The 18,594-nt window shown below is 38.6% G+C and overlaps 1 protein-coding gene across 1 annotated transcript; it reads right to left on the bottom strand.

Annotated features, from left to right (window-relative positions):
• Window positions 1-13,446: 13,446 nt before the first annotated feature.
• Window positions 13,447-18,586, bottom strand: LOC103922719 (chromosome unknown open reading frame, human C15orf26; the record flags this gene model as incomplete). The annotated part of the gene is made up of 7 exons (XM_009330899.1): window positions 13,447-13,633; window positions 14,591-14,664; window positions 15,817-15,975; window positions 16,489-16,573; window positions 17,889-18,124; window positions 18,299-18,388; window positions 18,548-18,586. Coding segments are annotated over 7 exons (870 nt in total), but the record flags the coding sequence as incomplete, so codon positions are not given.
• Between the last annotated feature and the right edge of the window lie 8 nt (window positions 18,587-18,594).

The following is an 18,594-nucleotide window of genomic DNA, read 5'->3' as shown; positions in this document are numbered from 1 at the left end:
GGCAGAAATCAAGCTAAAGCAAACAGACACAAATTAGGATCCTTTTGCTGTGTGAAAATAAGATAATAGTAAAGGAGGTGCAAACGTTATCATATCAGATCGTTTGAGAGGGGTTCATTGTTTTGGGGAAGTGAGTGGAGGCAGGAGGAGGTAGGAGGTATTTTTGTGAGGGTTTGTAAGAGACTGCTAGTGTTTTCCTCTCTGAAATTACATCACTGGTCAATGTTTGTTTATGTCTTTTTGTGAGGTAATTACTCGCCCTAAAGAGATAATATGTAGGCTTTCCATCTTCTGGGTACTTATAAATATTAGTTAATTAAATGTTATAGCCACAGTGGAGAAAGCACAAGAGAAATCATGAGTAGGTGCCATACTAAGAAGTGGAAAACAGGACTGAGTAAAGACATTTCCTCTGCTCCTTCTTCTGTGCTGGAGAGAACAGGACTACGTGGTAAGTCACTGTTCCATAGGATGTACCACCCTGATTTCTGATACTGGCTGTGGAATCAGTCACTGTCTGACAGAGGGGATTACAATGGGCAACCCTTGTCCTCCTGCCTGCGTCCCAGACACAATGTAAATACCTCTAGCACAACTCTGATGGGACAGTGTTATTCTGTCTTCGTTCATCGTCGTCTCCAGATGGGTATTAGACTTAATCAAATTCTAGCCCTAACAGCTTGTTTCAGGACCACAGCTGGAATCAGCATGTCTAGACTAGCACTGATTTATTCCTGGCTCCCAGACCTATGTGCATGCTACTATTCCATATGCTTCCTGTTAGAGAGGTAATAATGCCATTTCACAGCATAACTTTAATTTTTCTTTTTTCCTACCCTTTTTATTGTAATTAGAATTTATTTTGCTTATGTGGGAAAGTGTCCTGCCCCTGCTCTGCACAAGACTACTGCCAGTTCTGCTGGAACAGAGCAAACTTCCAGACAAACAAAATAAAGTTCACAAAGGAAACAGTTAAATTTTCTGACTGCCTTCACTGTCACAGAAAATGCTAAACACATTTGTAAGTTATATAAAACTGCATCAGTTCATATTTTCCCCTCGTCGTTTCACAGCCCAGAACAGCAAAAGGACCTTGTGACATCTCTAGGCTCTCAAGAGTTTAGTAATAAAAATAAAAATCCTCAACAGAAAACAACACTCCACACCCTCCCACTGCTGGGCAAAAGAGTTTCCCACTTTCCTCACTTATCCTCAGACTAAACAATGTTAAATTTACAAATCTGACACCCATTTATAGCAAGTACTCTACCCTAGGAACCACAGAGGTTGCTGTATATCATTGTCCATAATCCACAGGACAGCTTTCAACCTAGCATGTCAAGTAATTAGGAGAGAAACCTTCTGCCTTAATTAATATCTAAGCAACATATGCATTGAGGCATGCTATAGCCCTAAGCTGGGGGGTGTGCATGTGTGTGGGGGTGTTCCTCTGCTGTAAATTAACCTCTGATTTTAGTTTTTCTCATTTACCGTGAACAGTAATTGATAATGTCAACAGCATCATGCGCTTCTATCGGTGGTCTGCGGAACACGGGGAAGCGGCCTGCTGTGCAGGTACTGCAGGGGAGGCAAATTAATGGCTGTCCAACAGCGCTGATAATCCTGAGGGCAGGCGCTGAAGGAACTAAGCTGGTGAGCTGCGCCTGCCTTGAGGGGAAAGCGGGCTAAAAAGCCCTGTGGGGAGCAGTGGGTTAACTGGTGTGAGACTGTGGAAGCAGTAGAAGGTAGTTCAGATACCAAAGTGCAGGGCATGAGGGGAAGGAAGTGATTAAAGGTCTCAAGTTAGGGTGCTAGGCTGGATTTGATGAAGTAGGTAAAGATTGAATAGAAGGTGCTGGGTGTAGGCGTCAGCTATATCAGCTGGTGTATATATATCTATCTCTATACATATCTCAGCTATCTAAGCTGGATAAGATGTGGTGCTGGATTGGGCCCTGCAGGCTGGGCTCGGGGGAGAGCAGAGAAGAGGTTTGGTGAGGAACTGACCCTTTCCCTTTTTCTCTGGAGCAGCAGGGAAATGACATGCAGGCCTTGCGCTCGCCAGAAGCTCATCCACAGCCTGTATGCCACTTTTCATCCATTCATCTCAGTAGATACGACAAAGGTCTGTGGCTCCCGCTATCCTTGTTTACAAAGTGATGAACTGAGGACCAGAAAAGTTGTTTAAAGAAAAAAAAAATTAATTTGAAGGATGTCACGATTCTGACACCCTTTAAAAATCTTTCACTTCATAGAGGTTTATCCATGCCCCTAAATCCCTTTTAATTCCCTTTTCCAGGGATTCCTATTTCTTTTCAGATAATGAAAGCAAAATAAGCTAATCTTAAAATGTAGAATACTTTATTGATGTATTTGATGGTATTATTATTATTTCCAGTATTATTCTCTAATCCATCTTTAATATAGCCTGACATCTTGTTTGCTTTTTTGACCACTACTGTGCACTGAGTAGAAGTTTCCGTTAAGCTGTCCACAGTAACGCCTAGATCTTTTTCTTGAGTGATTTTGCAAACCATCAGTGTATATGAATAGTTCAAATTGTTCCTTTCAATACACATTACCTCACACTTACCTACACTAAATTTCAGCTGCCATCTTGTCTGGTCCCTTCCTTTAGGGTTGGTTTGTGGGGTTTGTTTTTTTTTGAAGTTGTGGCTTTTCTAAACAATCACATAGAATTTCCCAATTATGCTGTCTCTGCTATTGCGTGCTTGCTTTCCAGATGAGTAGTAAATATATTAAATTAATCCCAGTTTTGGTGTAGGTCTTGGGATCTCTCCTTTTTAATATCCTTCCCAGCTGAAAATAACCATTAACTTGTATTTTTTATTCGGCCTACACTACTTTCTCAGTAATGATATTTTTCTTAGTCCTCAGCTAGTCTTTATCCTTAAACACTTTATGCCATTTAAAATATACAGCTAGGTTATACTCTAAAACTATACTTTTATCTATTATTCTAATGTCTTTATTAAAGAATTTAAAGGCAATTGGCTGTTAAAACTCCGTATGGACAAATACAGCCAGAGTAGCTACAGGCGAAGCTAGCATTTACCCTAGAGCAGCAGAATGACAGGAGAGAGAAAATCGTAGTCTCAGCGTGCAAGAGTCCCTTCCAGTCTCCCAAGAGCAGTGTGGAGTAATTCACTAACGGCTGAATTCAGTGAAGCGGCTCCCAGGTGTTCTCAGCCTAACTACTGAGCCCAAGCATGTTCTTCTGTGCATCCAGTCTCACTTCTCCATCTTCCCCTCCTGCTTCCTTGACTCTGGGGGAACAGCTTGTGCTGGTCTCAGACTGCTCAAGCAAAGACAAATGAGAATAGGAGGGCGGCTGGAGGACGCAACTCTTTTCTCCAGCTAGCTCCAGGCCACCCACCCTCACCGTGGCCTTGGATGCAGCCTTGAAAATGGATGCATGTGCCAAAAAGCATCAAGGAGGAACAGCATTCTTACTACTGAATAAAGCATTAAACGAGACGCTCCGTGTCCAATTCTGGCATCCGCTCTTTTTAGCACAGATGTTAACAAGGTGGGAAGAGTTCAGAAAACAATTATAAGAAGTCTGAGGAGCATTTTTTGCAGTAAGAGACTAAAGAATTTGTTTTATTTTCTTCCAGCAGATTGTTGCAATGTGATTTCTTTGCTGTCTGTGTACATACCTCCATGAGACAGAATTCAGAGGACTGGGATGCGAAGGTAGATGCGTTTGAATGAGAAATGTGGCTAAATGAAAGTTCATAACTAAGGTAATTAGAACTTCCTGGAATGTTTATTCTGATCTATGCAATTTACTACAGCAGCGATGTACTGTTTTGGACATAGTGGCTAATCTCATTTCAACAGTTAATATTCTCATAACCAATTTTGGGAGCTACGTTTCTCTTTAGTTCTTTTTTCAAAAGCCTGCCCAGCCATTCATGTTTTGCATTAATGTTCTTCTGGATTGGAAGAATGTAATGTAGTAATTGGCAAAATCGGCTAAAATAGATTCACCTCACTAATGGTTTGTTTTCTTTACCTAAGTGAAGCTATTAATTATAACTTATTAGGTGTTGCCCTGATTGTACTCAACATACAAACATTACACAGATTAATTAATTTTGAGATGTAAACCCAATACACATTTTATTCCATAACCAGTGGCTTTACTGTACCAGGATCTTTTTGCAGTAAGAGGAGCTATATGAAGCAAACTATTTTTAACCGTGGCAAAGATTATTCTTTTTTTGATCTCTTCAACACTCTTCCAAGTGAACTTTTTTAACTTTCATCAACAAGGGACAAAAGTATCAACACAAAACTTCATAGACTGTTATCGAAGAGTATAACTATGGCTATATTTGACTACTAAATTGTAAAGATCATTGTTTATTTCTGTGGGGAAAATAACCTATGTTCACCTGCAGAAGCCTAATATCAAATTGGATTCTCCCCAGGGACAGATAGCTCTGCAAGTTTAAGTATATTTTGAACAGCTTTAGTTTGTGGTTTTTCTCTGGAATTTTGTTTTTATGGATGTGTTTTCCAAACTCTTTAAGAACTCCTTTCATTGCCTATCAATTCAGTTTCTACTTCGTTGTCCCACCCTCAGGAAGCCTGTCTTAGCCAACGATGCTCTTACGTTGCATGCACAAGAACTCTAGGTGATGAATACTCTCTTCATGACAGTTACACGGGAGGATTGTGCTAACTTAATTACACTGTTCATTTGGAAAAATTGCTGCCCTACCCCAGCATGTTAATAAGTTCTCTTTCGTAGAATAGCTTCAAATATGCTTGAAAAATCATATTGTGATGTTGATTGTATATCAACATCATTTCTGTTGTCAGAAAGATCTGACAACATCTTTCTCTACAATATGAACCTTGCGTTATTGCAGAGAACCTAAAATTGCTATAGGTTACACGGGCTGACCAAAAGACCTTCACCACTTGTTGGCCTATATGTAACGCTTAACTTCTAAAACCAAACAGCTAACGGTTGTGTCGTGTAACTGGCCAAATATGTGGTATAAGTCGACTGCCTCAATTCTTTCGGTGATGAATGAACGTTCTGTTCTCAGAAATAATTGCTTAGATGAAAAGGTTGCACACGTCAACCGTATAGTGCAAATGGTTATTCCCCAAATCCTTATTAAGCTAATGTCATAGGAAGCAGGAATTTGTGTTGGTGTTTCTGAATGCTGTATAAAGCCTTCTGTTCAGTAGAAACCGTTTGCTAGTGGCAAAGTGTGATACTGTTTAAAATCAGTTAGCACTTAAGGACAAAATTCCATAACTGCCTAACATGGCACAATCAGTTGATATATAGTTAGATATTAATTAGTATGGGACAGAGGAAAATGTTGAATTACAAGTACTTCTGGAAGCATCAAAATTTTCGATGAGCAGTGAGAATGCTAAGCTATGTTGTATCAAAGGTCATACATTGTAATGATTGAGGTAGCTACACGGATCCGTTTTAAACAAATTGTCATTTGTGTCTGAAAAAAGAATGTGGGGAAAAGAGACTAGATCCAGAGACTTTTTGTCTGGATAAATTGATAACTTAATCAAAAGTGATACCTTTATTAATTCAACCTGTGAAATTTGGTGCTATTTGAGACCAAATATATGCAGACAAATTTTATGGTAAATTTTAGAATGCCAGGACACCTAAGAACAACGATAACATTTTCTTTGTAATATTTCTGTGTTGTTCTTATGGGCGCCTAATAAACATCCACAAAATACTTCTTACTATCTTCCTTTAGGAAAGAGTTATGCCCGTTTAATGGGGAGGGATGCTGATGCACGGATATGGTAAATGAGGGATGTAAAGGGCACATGGTGCATGTATGACAAAGTGCAGAATTATCATTACCATTATCGGTATTAGCTAGGGAAACGGAAGGAGTTTGTCTTTGTTTGAAACAGTGAACGGAGATACAAAGGTCAAACATAGGGGGTTTTTGGCCTGGGTGGTCTCTTCACTCTTTACCTCTATCTACTGTGATCACTGATCTATGGTGCCATAAAAACAAAAGACAGAGTTAGTTATTGCCCCTCACCTGAGCTGCATTGATTTACCATGTACATAAGAAATTAGTCCACTCCCCACTTTTGTAATTATGATCTATTCTACATTTTATCTCACCATAGGGATAAGCATGAATTTGTAATGCTATGCAGCTATGTGGCCACCTAATCACTGGGTGACTGCCTCTTCCTCTGATGCTTGTCTCAGTGCTTATCATAGCTGACCACTTTCTTCAAGAACTTGCTAGGCCAGAGTTAACGGCACTCAGTCTGTAAGGTTTGCAGTTTCACACTCAGACCTTCTCCTTTATCCTGGTTGGCTTCCCCTCTCTAGGCAATAAGGCAGGAGGCACTCTTTAGTTACCCTTCAAGCTGCCCATTCTGTTAAAGAGTTTGAATGCTGATGGATTCAACTATGTTTGCTTGCGACTCCCAAGAAACGTTTTACCAATACCACAGCAACCTGCTCGAATTATTAACACTTGTTTGATTTAAGGTCTAAGGTCTAAAAATGTTTTATTGGTCATAAATATTTCTGTACAGTACGGTGACTTCTGCCAGAATGCCTGGTTTGATCCAAAGCTGGTGTTTCAATAAGAAAGTTTTGAAGAGCAAGTTTCAACTGCCTTTTTGGCAGCAAATTCAGAAAACACAGTAAATAAATTAGGACCTTATCATAGAACTTATGCCACCAAGGTTAAAAGTTGCTTTTGTTGTAATTATGAATTATAGACCACACAGTAAAGTGGTCTAGGTCCTCTACTCAACATGTTCTAGAAAGAATTATCACACTGACTGGTTTAGGAGGAACAAAGAGCTCCTAAGTTGGCCCGCCTCCGGGCAACTTTTTAGTTTCTCTGTGAGACTATGAGTAGAACCGGAGGTCAGCTGGATTTGAGGACACAATTGTGCAACAAGCAGAAAGGGGAATGATGATGAATAAGAAAAAAGGGGGCATGGTGAAGCAGTAAGTGTAGCTAGAGTGTTATTCTGGATTACCATGTGATGCCTTGGAGCCATTTATAATCAGACCTAAATATGTCCCTGACCACTTAAGATTGCATTGAAAGAACTAAGTAGTTCAGGTAGTTTCAAAAGAAACCAATAAATATTTTTAGATGAGGAAAGATTGTTCTCCTGCGTACACTGAACTACATGTTATTTCTGCATCAGCATTAAAGTACCTAGTGCATGTATGTGTAGTGCCAATTCATTTTTATTTCTATATACATTCATATATACGTATATTTATATGGCAAAATCTGCCTCTCTTCATGGTGAGTTAAATTCACTGGTTATTTGTGAGACTATAATACATCTTGGGTGTTCTGGCTAAACTAATGCTGCCAAAATTGTCAGCAAAAAGACCGGAAAAGCTGATGAACCTTAAACTTTTCCCCAAACAACTGCTCAGTTGTTTCTTCAGGATGTAGAAGAGGCAGAAAGCCGAAGCAAGAGGAGTGGTAAGAAAGCAGGGAGGAAGGATAGAAATTGCTGTCTGATGTGGATTTCACAAACTGCTGTGTTTCATCTTTTAGAGACCCTATAACAATAATCCATGCTAATTAGCATTTTAGGAGTTTAAAGAGGTTTTGCCCATAAAGGAAATATAACTCATACTTTAATTCAGTGCTTTGCTTATTCGCTAGTTTCTTGCTTTCATTTTGCTTAGGGATTTAATGTTTTTGTAAATACTACAGGTAACATTTTCAGAAACAGCTAAATGCCATTTTTGAAAGTGATTTTCTTAGACTAAGATCTCCAAAGGTATGTACAACCTAATTTCTAACAGTTTTAACATGAACAAGCTGCAGAAACAGCTCTTCAATTTCTCATGGCTGGTGTCACTTTTGCAAATGGGACTTACGCTAACAGTTGGTTAGGTATTTTTAGTAGTATGCCATATAATTAAATAACTAAATATATATATAAAAATAAATACTGCTGTGTATAATTCTTATTCCCCTCTGTGGGTTTGTCAGACCCACAGGGACAGCACTGTGGTTTGCGGGCTCTTCTCCTAGCAACTCCTATTAACGTCAGAATTACTTGGGCAGCTGCATCTTCATACCCCACACTAAGGGTTTACTATTTGGAGCTGTTTTATGTGTAGATTTCATATGCCTGTATCTCTCATTATTTGCACCAGGTCTACTTCAATTTCTTGTCATCTTACAACCACTTTTAATAATAGCTTTATGCTATTACTTACTGAATTTCTGTGCTGTAGTTGTTCGTATTTGAAGAAAAATATTAAGATATGGTCCCTGCCCCAAGGAGCCTATAATTAAAACAAGACCAGCATTATAGAAACATATATACTAGCTGGCCTATAACTGGATGGTCTGTTTAGTTTTGTTTTGATGTACTGTACGAAGCAGCATTTAACAGATGTTGGGAAATTAGCTCTCTGAGCTTCTCGTATAAACATAGAGCAGAGATGCATGTGTATGAATTAATTTCATCATCGAATGTGGGTATTAACGTCATCAGGCATTTTTTTGATGTTTGTGCCTATTCTACTGCGCTTTGAGTCCTCCTTGCCAAAAAATATAGAAACTTCTTGAGAGAAAGCTAAGTGACTCTGGAGTAGCAATGCTTTCTAGTGCAGTACTGATGATTCTGTTCTCTCGCATGAAAGACATTGCTTTGCACAAGCCCGCCGGTGAAAAAAATGAAGAAAAGCGTCAATTGTTTCGTTACATACCCTCCATACACAGTGTTGACAAAAAAACCCCAAACCCAAACAAACCAAAATGGGCGGGGTCTCCCTTGGTCTTCATGGCAAGTTATCCCTCATTATAAGTAATGCTAACCAATCATGCAAATCATGTAGTTGATGCTATTGTGGCTGCTCATGTCCCTGCTGAAATAACACACATCCAGCAAGGTGACAGGTCTTTCCACTCCTTCTCTTACCCAAGGGAATGCAGTGCTGAGGATTAGATTCCCTTTTACGGCTTCCAGGATGAAGTCAAACCAGCATGAAGAGGGGAGCTAGCAAACTGTGACTTGCCCCTCTCTGTACTGTATACAGGCAGGGAAAAATGGCAGGTCAGGCACAGAATGGAGGCAAGACCTGGGACAAAGCCTAAAACAGAACAGAATTAGAAGTGAAGTGTAGCTGACAAAATGACCTAGAGATTTCCTAATTTTCACTTGTATTCAATGTATTTTGCATTTCACATCTGTATTTTTATGTTGTGGCCCCCTTAGTTTAGTTTTCATGCATTAAAAAGTCTTAAGTGTTTCTAAAGCAACAACTATGGTTTTAAAAGAACATCCCCCCCCCCCCCCCAGATTACAACAGACCAGCAATATTAATTTAGGGTGAGTGGGCACAGATGTTATCAAAATCACCCTCTCACCTGCCAATGCCACCAAATTTTCCAGTGCTTGGATATTTTCTTCCACTGCTGTGTGGAATTTCTTATTGTAATGTTCTCTGTGCTTTTTTTTTTTTTTCCTTTTTTTTTTTCCCCCCCTCAGATGTTTTATCCAGTTACTAAACCTGCATATGGCCTCCTCCTCTGATCAGCTGCCTGGGCTAAAACAATACTTCATGACAAGCACTGAAAAGAAAAGCAGCCTCTGAAGATACTGGTGTGATTAGGGCGAGGGGCCAGAGACTTGTGCTGATGGCTAGAGGAGCACTTTATAACCACGACAAATCAGTAAGTTTGGGCTAGGTGACATGGCACAAGAGAAGTGATGTGATGTGAAATATGAGTTGGGGAAGCAAAAGAAAGGGAAAGTGAAAAGGCAGATTTAAAACTGGATTTTCATTTTCCAGTGTTACCAATGTGTGAGTTTACTAGGAGGATGATGCTTCTCTTTGCTGACTCTTTGAATTCTCTGTACCTCTTCTTTACTTCAATATTGTGCTGCTAACACACATCTGCACAGCAAAACATGCGCGGATGTGAGTTCTCTCTGTGCCTCAGGCCTATGAAAAGCTATACTAGCACAGCACTGAATCTGAATTAATGCACCCTGTCCCTCAGCAAGACTAATAGCTCAGGATCAGCTTCGTGCTAACAGCTTTTGGGCTGCCTGGAATGGAGGCAGAGTGAGTTTTATCTTCCCATAACGTACGTTGTAGAGCTGTCCATATTGGGTCTAATTTGGAAGAAGCATTAAAAGCTTTCTTAATACGTGATTTTGCTTTTCGTTGGTATATGTCAGAGTGCTTTGCAAACGAGGCAAGCATCACTGCCCACATTTCATGATACGCAGTACTAGGACAAGCGAAATACAGCGCCTGCCATTGGCTACACAATGGTCAGGTCTGGAGCATGGTTCGGATCTCCATTGCCCTACCCGCTAGACCATATTGTGTCTCTAACTGGCAGCTGCAGGATTGTTCAGATGCTGTGCTAATATTCAATCCCATAATTCTTTATTGTTAAATCCTGTTTATCAATAAACGTCCACAGTGGCCAAACTAGAAAGACTGCAGTGCATTCCACGCAGCCTAAGTTTTTCTAGTTTAATACCTACAAAATCAAAGCAGAATTATGTCAATCTATAGTGAAAATGTGCAGAATTTTAATCTCTATAAATTGGAGTAAGTAATAACAGTGCCCCTATAAAAACATGCATTGGTTGTCACACATCAGGTTTCATATCTCTACGTAGAAAGTGATAGAAAAAGCTCCTAAAGATAATTTCCTCTAAGTATGTTTTGGTTACAAATGAATTAATATTGCAATTAGCTTTAAGAAGTTGATTGTATGCAATACACAATGTTCTATGTTCTTCTATCTAGCTTTGTTGCTTAGCTTTATTTTCCAAAAACATGATAAAACATTAATGACATCTCCTAGCCCAGAATTCAAGCCTGATTTAACTTGGTTAGCTTTTGTGGCATTGTATCAGGGACTCATTTGGATTTAAACGTTTCAGGTTGTTTTACATACGTAGCAACAATTGTGCTGTTTAGAAAAATGTGGTGCCATCGTGTGGACAATATTAAGAAGTGTAAAAAACAGTTTTTAAAAGAAAAACTAGGTAACAGATATTTATCTGTATTCAATATCACGAATCAGCTGAATTATAAATATGTATTATATTATATAAGAAGCTATGCATAAGTCTGTGGTTTTAAAACTGTATTAGGTAAGAAGAAAAGCTGATAATGGAATCGGGAATTGATGGTTCAATCCTGTTTATTTTCCAGCAGCTCAGGAAGCCCTTTCCCATGAGCACAGACCGATCAAAACGCACACAAGAGTCTCCAAGCCACTTTTAATCAGCACCTAATTCCAACATTACCTGCTTCTGTACTCATTTCTGTATCTGTTTATCTCTTTGGTTTTCCTCTAGGACTTTACAGAACTTGTTTTCGAACAGCCTGCGTTGCTTCTCTCCCACACAAACGCACACACGCTCACACAAACACTCTTATCCATAACACTAGCCAGCCAAGGCACTCTGCCCACACAGTTCTCATTCCTGCATGAGTTCACACAAAGCTTTGTTTCAGCAATGGTTTTGGTTTAAGGCCTCTTCTTGCTTCTTACATTTAACCAAGAGGAAAGAGACTTTGCCAGATTCAAAATAGCTATCACCAATAAATGTCCACAATGGTCAACTTAGAAACGCTGCAGTGCACTCACGCAGCCTAAGTTTTTCTAGTTTAATACCTGCAAAATCAAAGCAGAATTACATCAATCTGTTGTGAAAATGTGCAGAATTTTAATCTCTGTAAGTTGGAGTAACAACAGTGCCTCTATAAAAACATGCATCATTTGCCACGTCAGGTTTCCTATCTTTACATAGAAAGTGAAACAAAAAGTGGAAGAAAATGTTCCTAAAGATAAGTTCCTCTATAATACCCCATCTACAATAGATCTGTGAACGTTTGCACAAGAGGAGTGCGATTCAAAAACTGTCTTCTGTGATACACTCCCCCAAAGCAAACCTGCATGTCACGGAACCGTAATGTCTCCTGCGCTGAGACCCTGTATGCCAAGTGCTAGTTAGCCCATTCTGCAGCCTGCTGATTTAGTTTATATTGAATAAAGGCAAGAACTTTTACAGCCTTGCCAGTGGGTTTGAAACAGATAGTCTATCTGGGATAGAGCTTGAAGACATAACGTGTTTGGATTGGTCCCTTCTTCTGTGAAAGTTTAGTGGTTTTGTTTTGGTAAAACGTAAAAAGTTTTATTTGACCTTTATGAAAATTGAAGATCTTTGGAATCCATTTTGAGAATGGAGATTTGTGTAGTATTTTACTCAGAAATTCACTTACTTTGTGCAGAAAGAGCCCGCTCTTGTGGTACAGTAAGAAATGGAATATGTACACGTGTAGCTTTACTAAATGGATATAATGGAATGGCATACATTAAGAAGATTCTCTGCGGTGCTGTTTCGGCTTCCATATAAAGACAGGTAACTCTATGAAGTAATGACATCTGTTTTCCATGTCTTTGCATCTCATGCTTGGTTGATTTTGTTGTATAAGAAAATGTGAGTTCCAGCTGAAATTTTTACCGTTCTTGGGCCATTTTTTTCATGCAGATTCTCTGGTGTCTAATTAGGTATGAACAGAGACTACAATCTTTTTCTTATTGGATAAACTTACAGTGGCTTTTATTCTTTTCCTACTTTGGCATTTATTTTCATGAAACTTGTGGGGGCTTAATTTTCTTTGACCATTTTACCTTCTGTCAAACTTGGTAGAAATGATTATGGATTGAAAAATTCTGAGGGTGGGAGGCAAATGGAACGTGGTGACGCATGGATAAGGCTGTCGGAAGTCTCTAGTCTGTATCACTGTGCTCAAGTTCTTGATTAGTTGGCATTTAAATGTTTAGAATACATGGACAAAGGTTTTTTAATTAATTCCCATAAATCTGAAGCCGACCGCGAGATAAAGAGACCTCACTTGTGATTTTTTTAATAATTGGCAACATTGTGCTAGACAGAGCGTGGAACAAGCTTAATAACCAAGTTTCTTTCAGATGAACTTTAAATGTCAAAGTATCCCATGACAGCTTTCATGAGTCTGGTTTTCAGTGTTTTGGAAACTGTATGCTCATCCTTTTAAAAAGTGTGACACTGGTTTGGTTTTGGAAGAATTGGTTAAATAAACTCTGAAGGCCAGTAACGTTGTGAAAATATGTTAGATTTCCTGGATTCTGACATCTTTTGCCATCAGTGAACATGAAAATGGGAAAATGAACGCTTCCTGATTCATGAATTTTTGATGTTGTGCATGGTTCATCAAATTTTATTGGGTTTTGCCCACTGTATAACCTTGATGAGTTAATGAGATTATGCAATATTACTAATGGTAGACTTTCATTTCCATTTTTAAAACAAGCATCTCTAAAATCTGAACAGAAAAACCAAGAATCAGAATCTCATCAACCTCTGTCGGCTGTAGTCTAGGATTTTTGTATTTTATGTCTCTTCATGAAACCCGTTCTTTCTGGTCCCGCCTGGGTGAGGGGTGGGTCTATCAATCATTGTACCGTCCTCATCGCTGGGATTTCCTGTAACTATTACCCAGTAATTCTTATCTTCTTCAGCTTTATGGGAGTCCAGGTAAGTGTGACAAATTACTTCATATTCTTTTCCAAAATAAGACCTGCAAAGTCAAATAAAAGGGGACGGGCAGGGGGAATTAATATCTACACAAATTCAGCAAATCTGCATTATCTGTAAATTGTTCAAGGTTTTCTCATGTTTCTCTTGGCTTATTCAGAAATATCACCATGCACTTTCAAATATCAGACCCTTACAAGAAACACAATAGCCCACTTTGTGTCCTATGAATAATTTAGGAATTTGAAATCAAAGGGAAATGCCACCTTTCTAGCTTCAGAGCTAAAGCAGCCCCATCAGTATAAGGCACTGACACGCTGACACAGTATGTACAAGCTGGTTAGGTTCTCATCACCGTTCACGTTACCACTCTCTCTGACTGAGGAAGACTCTGGCTACTTAATACCCGTTTCAGCCTCAAACTTCCAGACCTTGTTTCGTCCTCAAAAACCTGATACAAATCCTCAGTCACATCTTGCTCCAAATTTAATGGGAAACAATTGGTATATTACTTAACAATGCTTAATCAATATTAATTTAATGTATGCATATTAACTTGGATTGTTGGATTAACTTCAATTGGTTGAGAGATTGATTCATATGGACATAAGCAATATAGTTTTATGCAGTGTGGTTTTATTTAGTTGCATTACTCCTTACGCTTCTTAGTACACCATTTTTTTCTTCAAAAAAACCCCAAGCAACTGTAATTGCTCAAGATATTCAAAGGGAGGACCACCAAGAAATTAGAGAAGGCTAGAAGCATGATATGATATGACCTAAAAAGAAAAAAAAACAAATAAGACTGAGCTGATTGTCTGCAGCATCCCAGTGGCACACATTACAGCCCCGAAATAAAGTAAGGGAAAGGAGAATGTGCATGCTGCGTTCTTTTCCATTTCCTCAGTGCGTTCCTAAAGCAACTATCTTGCTTCTTACAGTAATTCTTGATGTTGGCACATCATTATGCACATCCCTGCCAGTTATAAATTATTCTTACCTTGTCCAAAAGTTCCTTGGAACGGCTAAGCTCCGGTTAGTATGGCAATGAGTAATAATAATTTTAGAGTTTGCCTGGAAAAAAAACAAGGGAAGACACTTGACAGAGATTTTTACACTAATTTTAACTATTCTTATTCAAATTAAATGCTTTTATTTACTGCTTAGTGTAAGCCTGCATTGCTCTGTACCACTCTGAGACTGCTGTACATTATTGATAGAGAGATATTTTACACCTTATCACTTCTCAACACAATTGTCTTAACAGCTCAGACCGGCCAAATGCTTAGCCATCAGGTCAGACACATTCTCCTGTCCAATACATTCCATTCCACTCCCTTGTGTTGGGCACTTCAAAAATAAAATAAAATAAAGTAAAACAAAATATAATAAAATAAAATAAAGTCAAGCCAAGTAGTAGAGAGTCATTCCAGTGGCCTGTGCCATCAGGGTAGTTCCGCTTATAGCTGATATTTGCCATATGAGAGATCCAGATGGTTTGGAGAGACAGCCTAGAAATGGACCTTTGTATTTTACCAATTTGCAATTTTTTATGTATAACAATTAATTTTTAGTCACCCCCATTTACCAATACTGTGAATAAAGAATGTTGTCTTTAACAATTACATAATTTTGACTGTGTTTATTAGCGAGCTGATTCATGTAAATGAGTCACAGTTCAAGGCTGTAGAGGAACAGTTGTATTTGTGGTATTTTGCTACACACCCAGCACTTCAGGAAGCCTAGCAGTTATGTGGAACAGGAAAATACTGCACCTGCTTAATGTATTTACAAAACCACATTTGGAAAAGCATGCACTTATTCAGATGCCTTGGAGGGGTTTTTTTAATGCTTTTTAAATTTAATGTACAGGAGTTCTTAATTAATCACAGCTCCTAATATTGGAAATGGAATTTAGTGCTCAGAAGTCCTGAAAAGCAGATTTCAAGTCCTGCACCCTCACAATACGATAATGTCGACCTTTAAAAAATTCTGATGAGAAAAACTGAGCAAGTCAACCTCAAAATGAATGCCAGAACCTAATAGTTACGTATGCAGATTCCCTGGTTAAAGAGATTGTTCCTTCCCTCTCCCCCTTCCTAAAATTACAGATCAAAACTTACATAAGGAAAATATGTGAGTAAAATGGACACAATTTTTTCTAAGTACTCCATCTACTGTTTCAATTAAACCTTCGTAACATTTTCTACAGTTTTAATTTCTTACAGGAACTGGAAATCCTTCATATTCAAGACGCAGCTGTGGGTCCAAGAAGGTAGCTTGCCAGCAAGTCAAATAGGAAAGCTCATCTGTCAAAAATACTTGCTGAAGGTAAGATTTTTTAGCAAATCTTATAAATGATTTATGGTCACTTGCTAGATATAACTGTAAATAAAAATATATGTTAAGGGCAGTATAAATATAAAAGAAACAAGATACATAATTTTAAAAAACATTTTTCAACACAAAAAGTTTTCTCTCAGCTCCTGAAAAATCAGTCTGCCAAGCTAAAGCTACACATACAAAACCCATAACACAAGAAATGAAATCTTCCCGGTTTGGACTTATTTAAAGAAAAAGTTAAAAAAAAAAAAAATCTCCCTCTAATGAATTCTTTCATGATTCACAAGCTAATTTTCATTTCCTTTTTTCTTTTCTTTTTTAAAATCTCCTTTATCCAGTTGTTCTGGCTGACAGCCTCCTTGGCCTGCACACCTGATCTCAGGCAAGTTGCACAAACTTTCTAAATAGGTATTGCTCATCTTCATCTACGTATGGTTCTGAATCTGCTCTGTAAAGCTAAGATGTTGAACCACTGTACAACTTTATATATATATAGTAATTAAATCCATACTATCAGTATATGCTACCATTGCCATTGCAACTTTATTGCCTTACCATTTGGTCAGAAAACCCTCCTGTTGTCCCAAGACCAAAGTTTTGCCCAAATCTAATCGGTTCACCCACTGCACCTCCATCAACACTGTTAAAATCGTAAAAAGGAAGAAAGACATTCAAATAATCAGCTTTACTATTCTTTTTAGTTTTGTTTTGTTCTATAGTTAGGTCTTGTGGCAACGCTTTGTATTAAGTTTACCTTTAAAAATAGGTAAAATGTCTTAACTGAAAAGACGTTTCATATTTGGCTTACTGGTTAAAATATTTGGCAGAATAGAAATAGACTTTATTGATTATTTTTTATGACATATTCATTAACATGCAGGCCGGAAAGGTAACACCCAATGGAAAATCAATGGGAATGGAGCACTGAGGCCCCCTTTAAAATATACTTAATACAAGCATCTGAAAAATCACAGACTAAAAGCAGAACAGTCTGTGTTTGTATTTGTCTGTAACTTAACATACGTTGCTAATAAGATATGTAACTGATATGCAATAATTTGGTTCATTACATCAACATATATGCTGGTATATCCCGATTTCCAGAACGATTTCTGTATTTTACATTAAAGAATGACTAAATTAAGTGCTAGGCTTTCTAAGTATATTCAGCATAAAAAAAACTTACGCAGCTGATGAACTTAGTCAGTTAATGAGGGACTTGATAGCATTCAGTGCCAGCGACTGTAAGATCAGACAGCAGCTAAGCAAAAATATTTCGGTTGCATCTAGAAGGCCTAAATTATGCTCTTGGCATCAAAATTCTTTCTTAGGTCTAACCCAGTGTTTTGCTCAATCAGGATTATATGGGTTAGGTTGCACTCTTATGCGCTATTATTACTGTCAAATACATGCACTCAGGCAGAGCCTTCCACTGTTGAGCAGGACCCTGTTCTGTTTCTTCTCCCACAAACAGCTGGAATTAAATACGTTTTTGAGAGAGAGAATATGCTGTTTGGTTAGGGGTTTTCTTAGGACCACAGAAACATCGTCCACTTCATGTACAGCAAAAGCATTGACACAAATTTCTGCTTCAGAGACCTTATTTGCAGGAGAACAAATAATAATACTAAGTGCTTCTTGGACATGTTTTGTATTCTACAGCTGAAATATGACGGCGTGAAAAACAGCTGCAGAGTTTACCAAATGATACGGTGAACTCGATTCTGTTTTCACACCAGTTCTAAGCTGATTTCAACTTCCTTGGAATTGTTCGCAGTAATATGCGGAGCAGAATCAAGCTTAATGCATCACCCAAGTTAACGTATCTTTCTTTTAAATAAATTAATCTTATTCAAATTCATTTGTATATTAGCAAACTTCACTGCACATTTCTCAAAACAAGATACTGAAAGCTCCCAGAATGAGTGAAAACAACTCAGAATAAAGTACCAAACCTTGAAATACAGAAAGTGTTTCGACCCACAGGGTCCACACTCTCGACTGCGCTAACTCCACGAGGGGCTTGCGCTGATTCGGCCGAATAAATGGATATTTCATCCAGATTAATTGCCAAAGTCAGACTGCCGCACGCTCCAGGGTAATTCTCCGCTGAGGATTTGTTGTCTGGGTTCAAAAGCATCACAGTGTCTCCAAAATGAAGAAATCCATCCTTAGATACCGACAGCTGTATCTAAATTAAAATATACATGATTTTTAACAGAATTATCTGAACCTAATATCAGAAGTCTTTTAGCATACAAAATGCTAATGCGTGGCATTCTTAATGCATAAAAGAACACTAATAATGGCTATGCCATTCTACGTGGAGTCATAGAAGATTGACATAACCTTCTTAAAAAATTACCTTCTTTAAAACATTATCTTGAAGTTTGTTTATTTTCTGTATTAAAAGCTCTCCTCGTTCTCTTTTACGCATGAAATCCCTCAGCCGGACCTGCTCGCAAAGGAGAGAGTGGGCAGACATGTTATCCAGCACTCACAGTCTCGGGTTTAAACGGAATTTAAAGAATCGGGGGGAAACACCGTGAGGCGAAGAGGCAGGCGAGGCTCCCCGGGAGCCAGAGAGGAGGGAAGGGCCCGGCCCCACCGCTACCTCCTCCAAACACGCCTCCTCCTGCCCGTTGCCGACGAGCACCCCCG

Source organism: Pygoscelis adeliae, unplaced genomic scaffold (assembly GCF_000699105.1).
Source record: "Pygoscelis adeliae isolate BGI_AS28 unplaced genomic scaffold, ASM69910v1 Scaffold318, whole genome shotgun sequence".
Taxonomy (NCBI): domain Eukaryota; kingdom Metazoa; phylum Chordata; class Aves; order Sphenisciformes; family Spheniscidae; genus Pygoscelis; species Pygoscelis adeliae.
The sequence above is the reverse complement of the archived record's forward strand: the minus strand, read 5'-3'. Positions and strand labels throughout refer to the sequence as shown.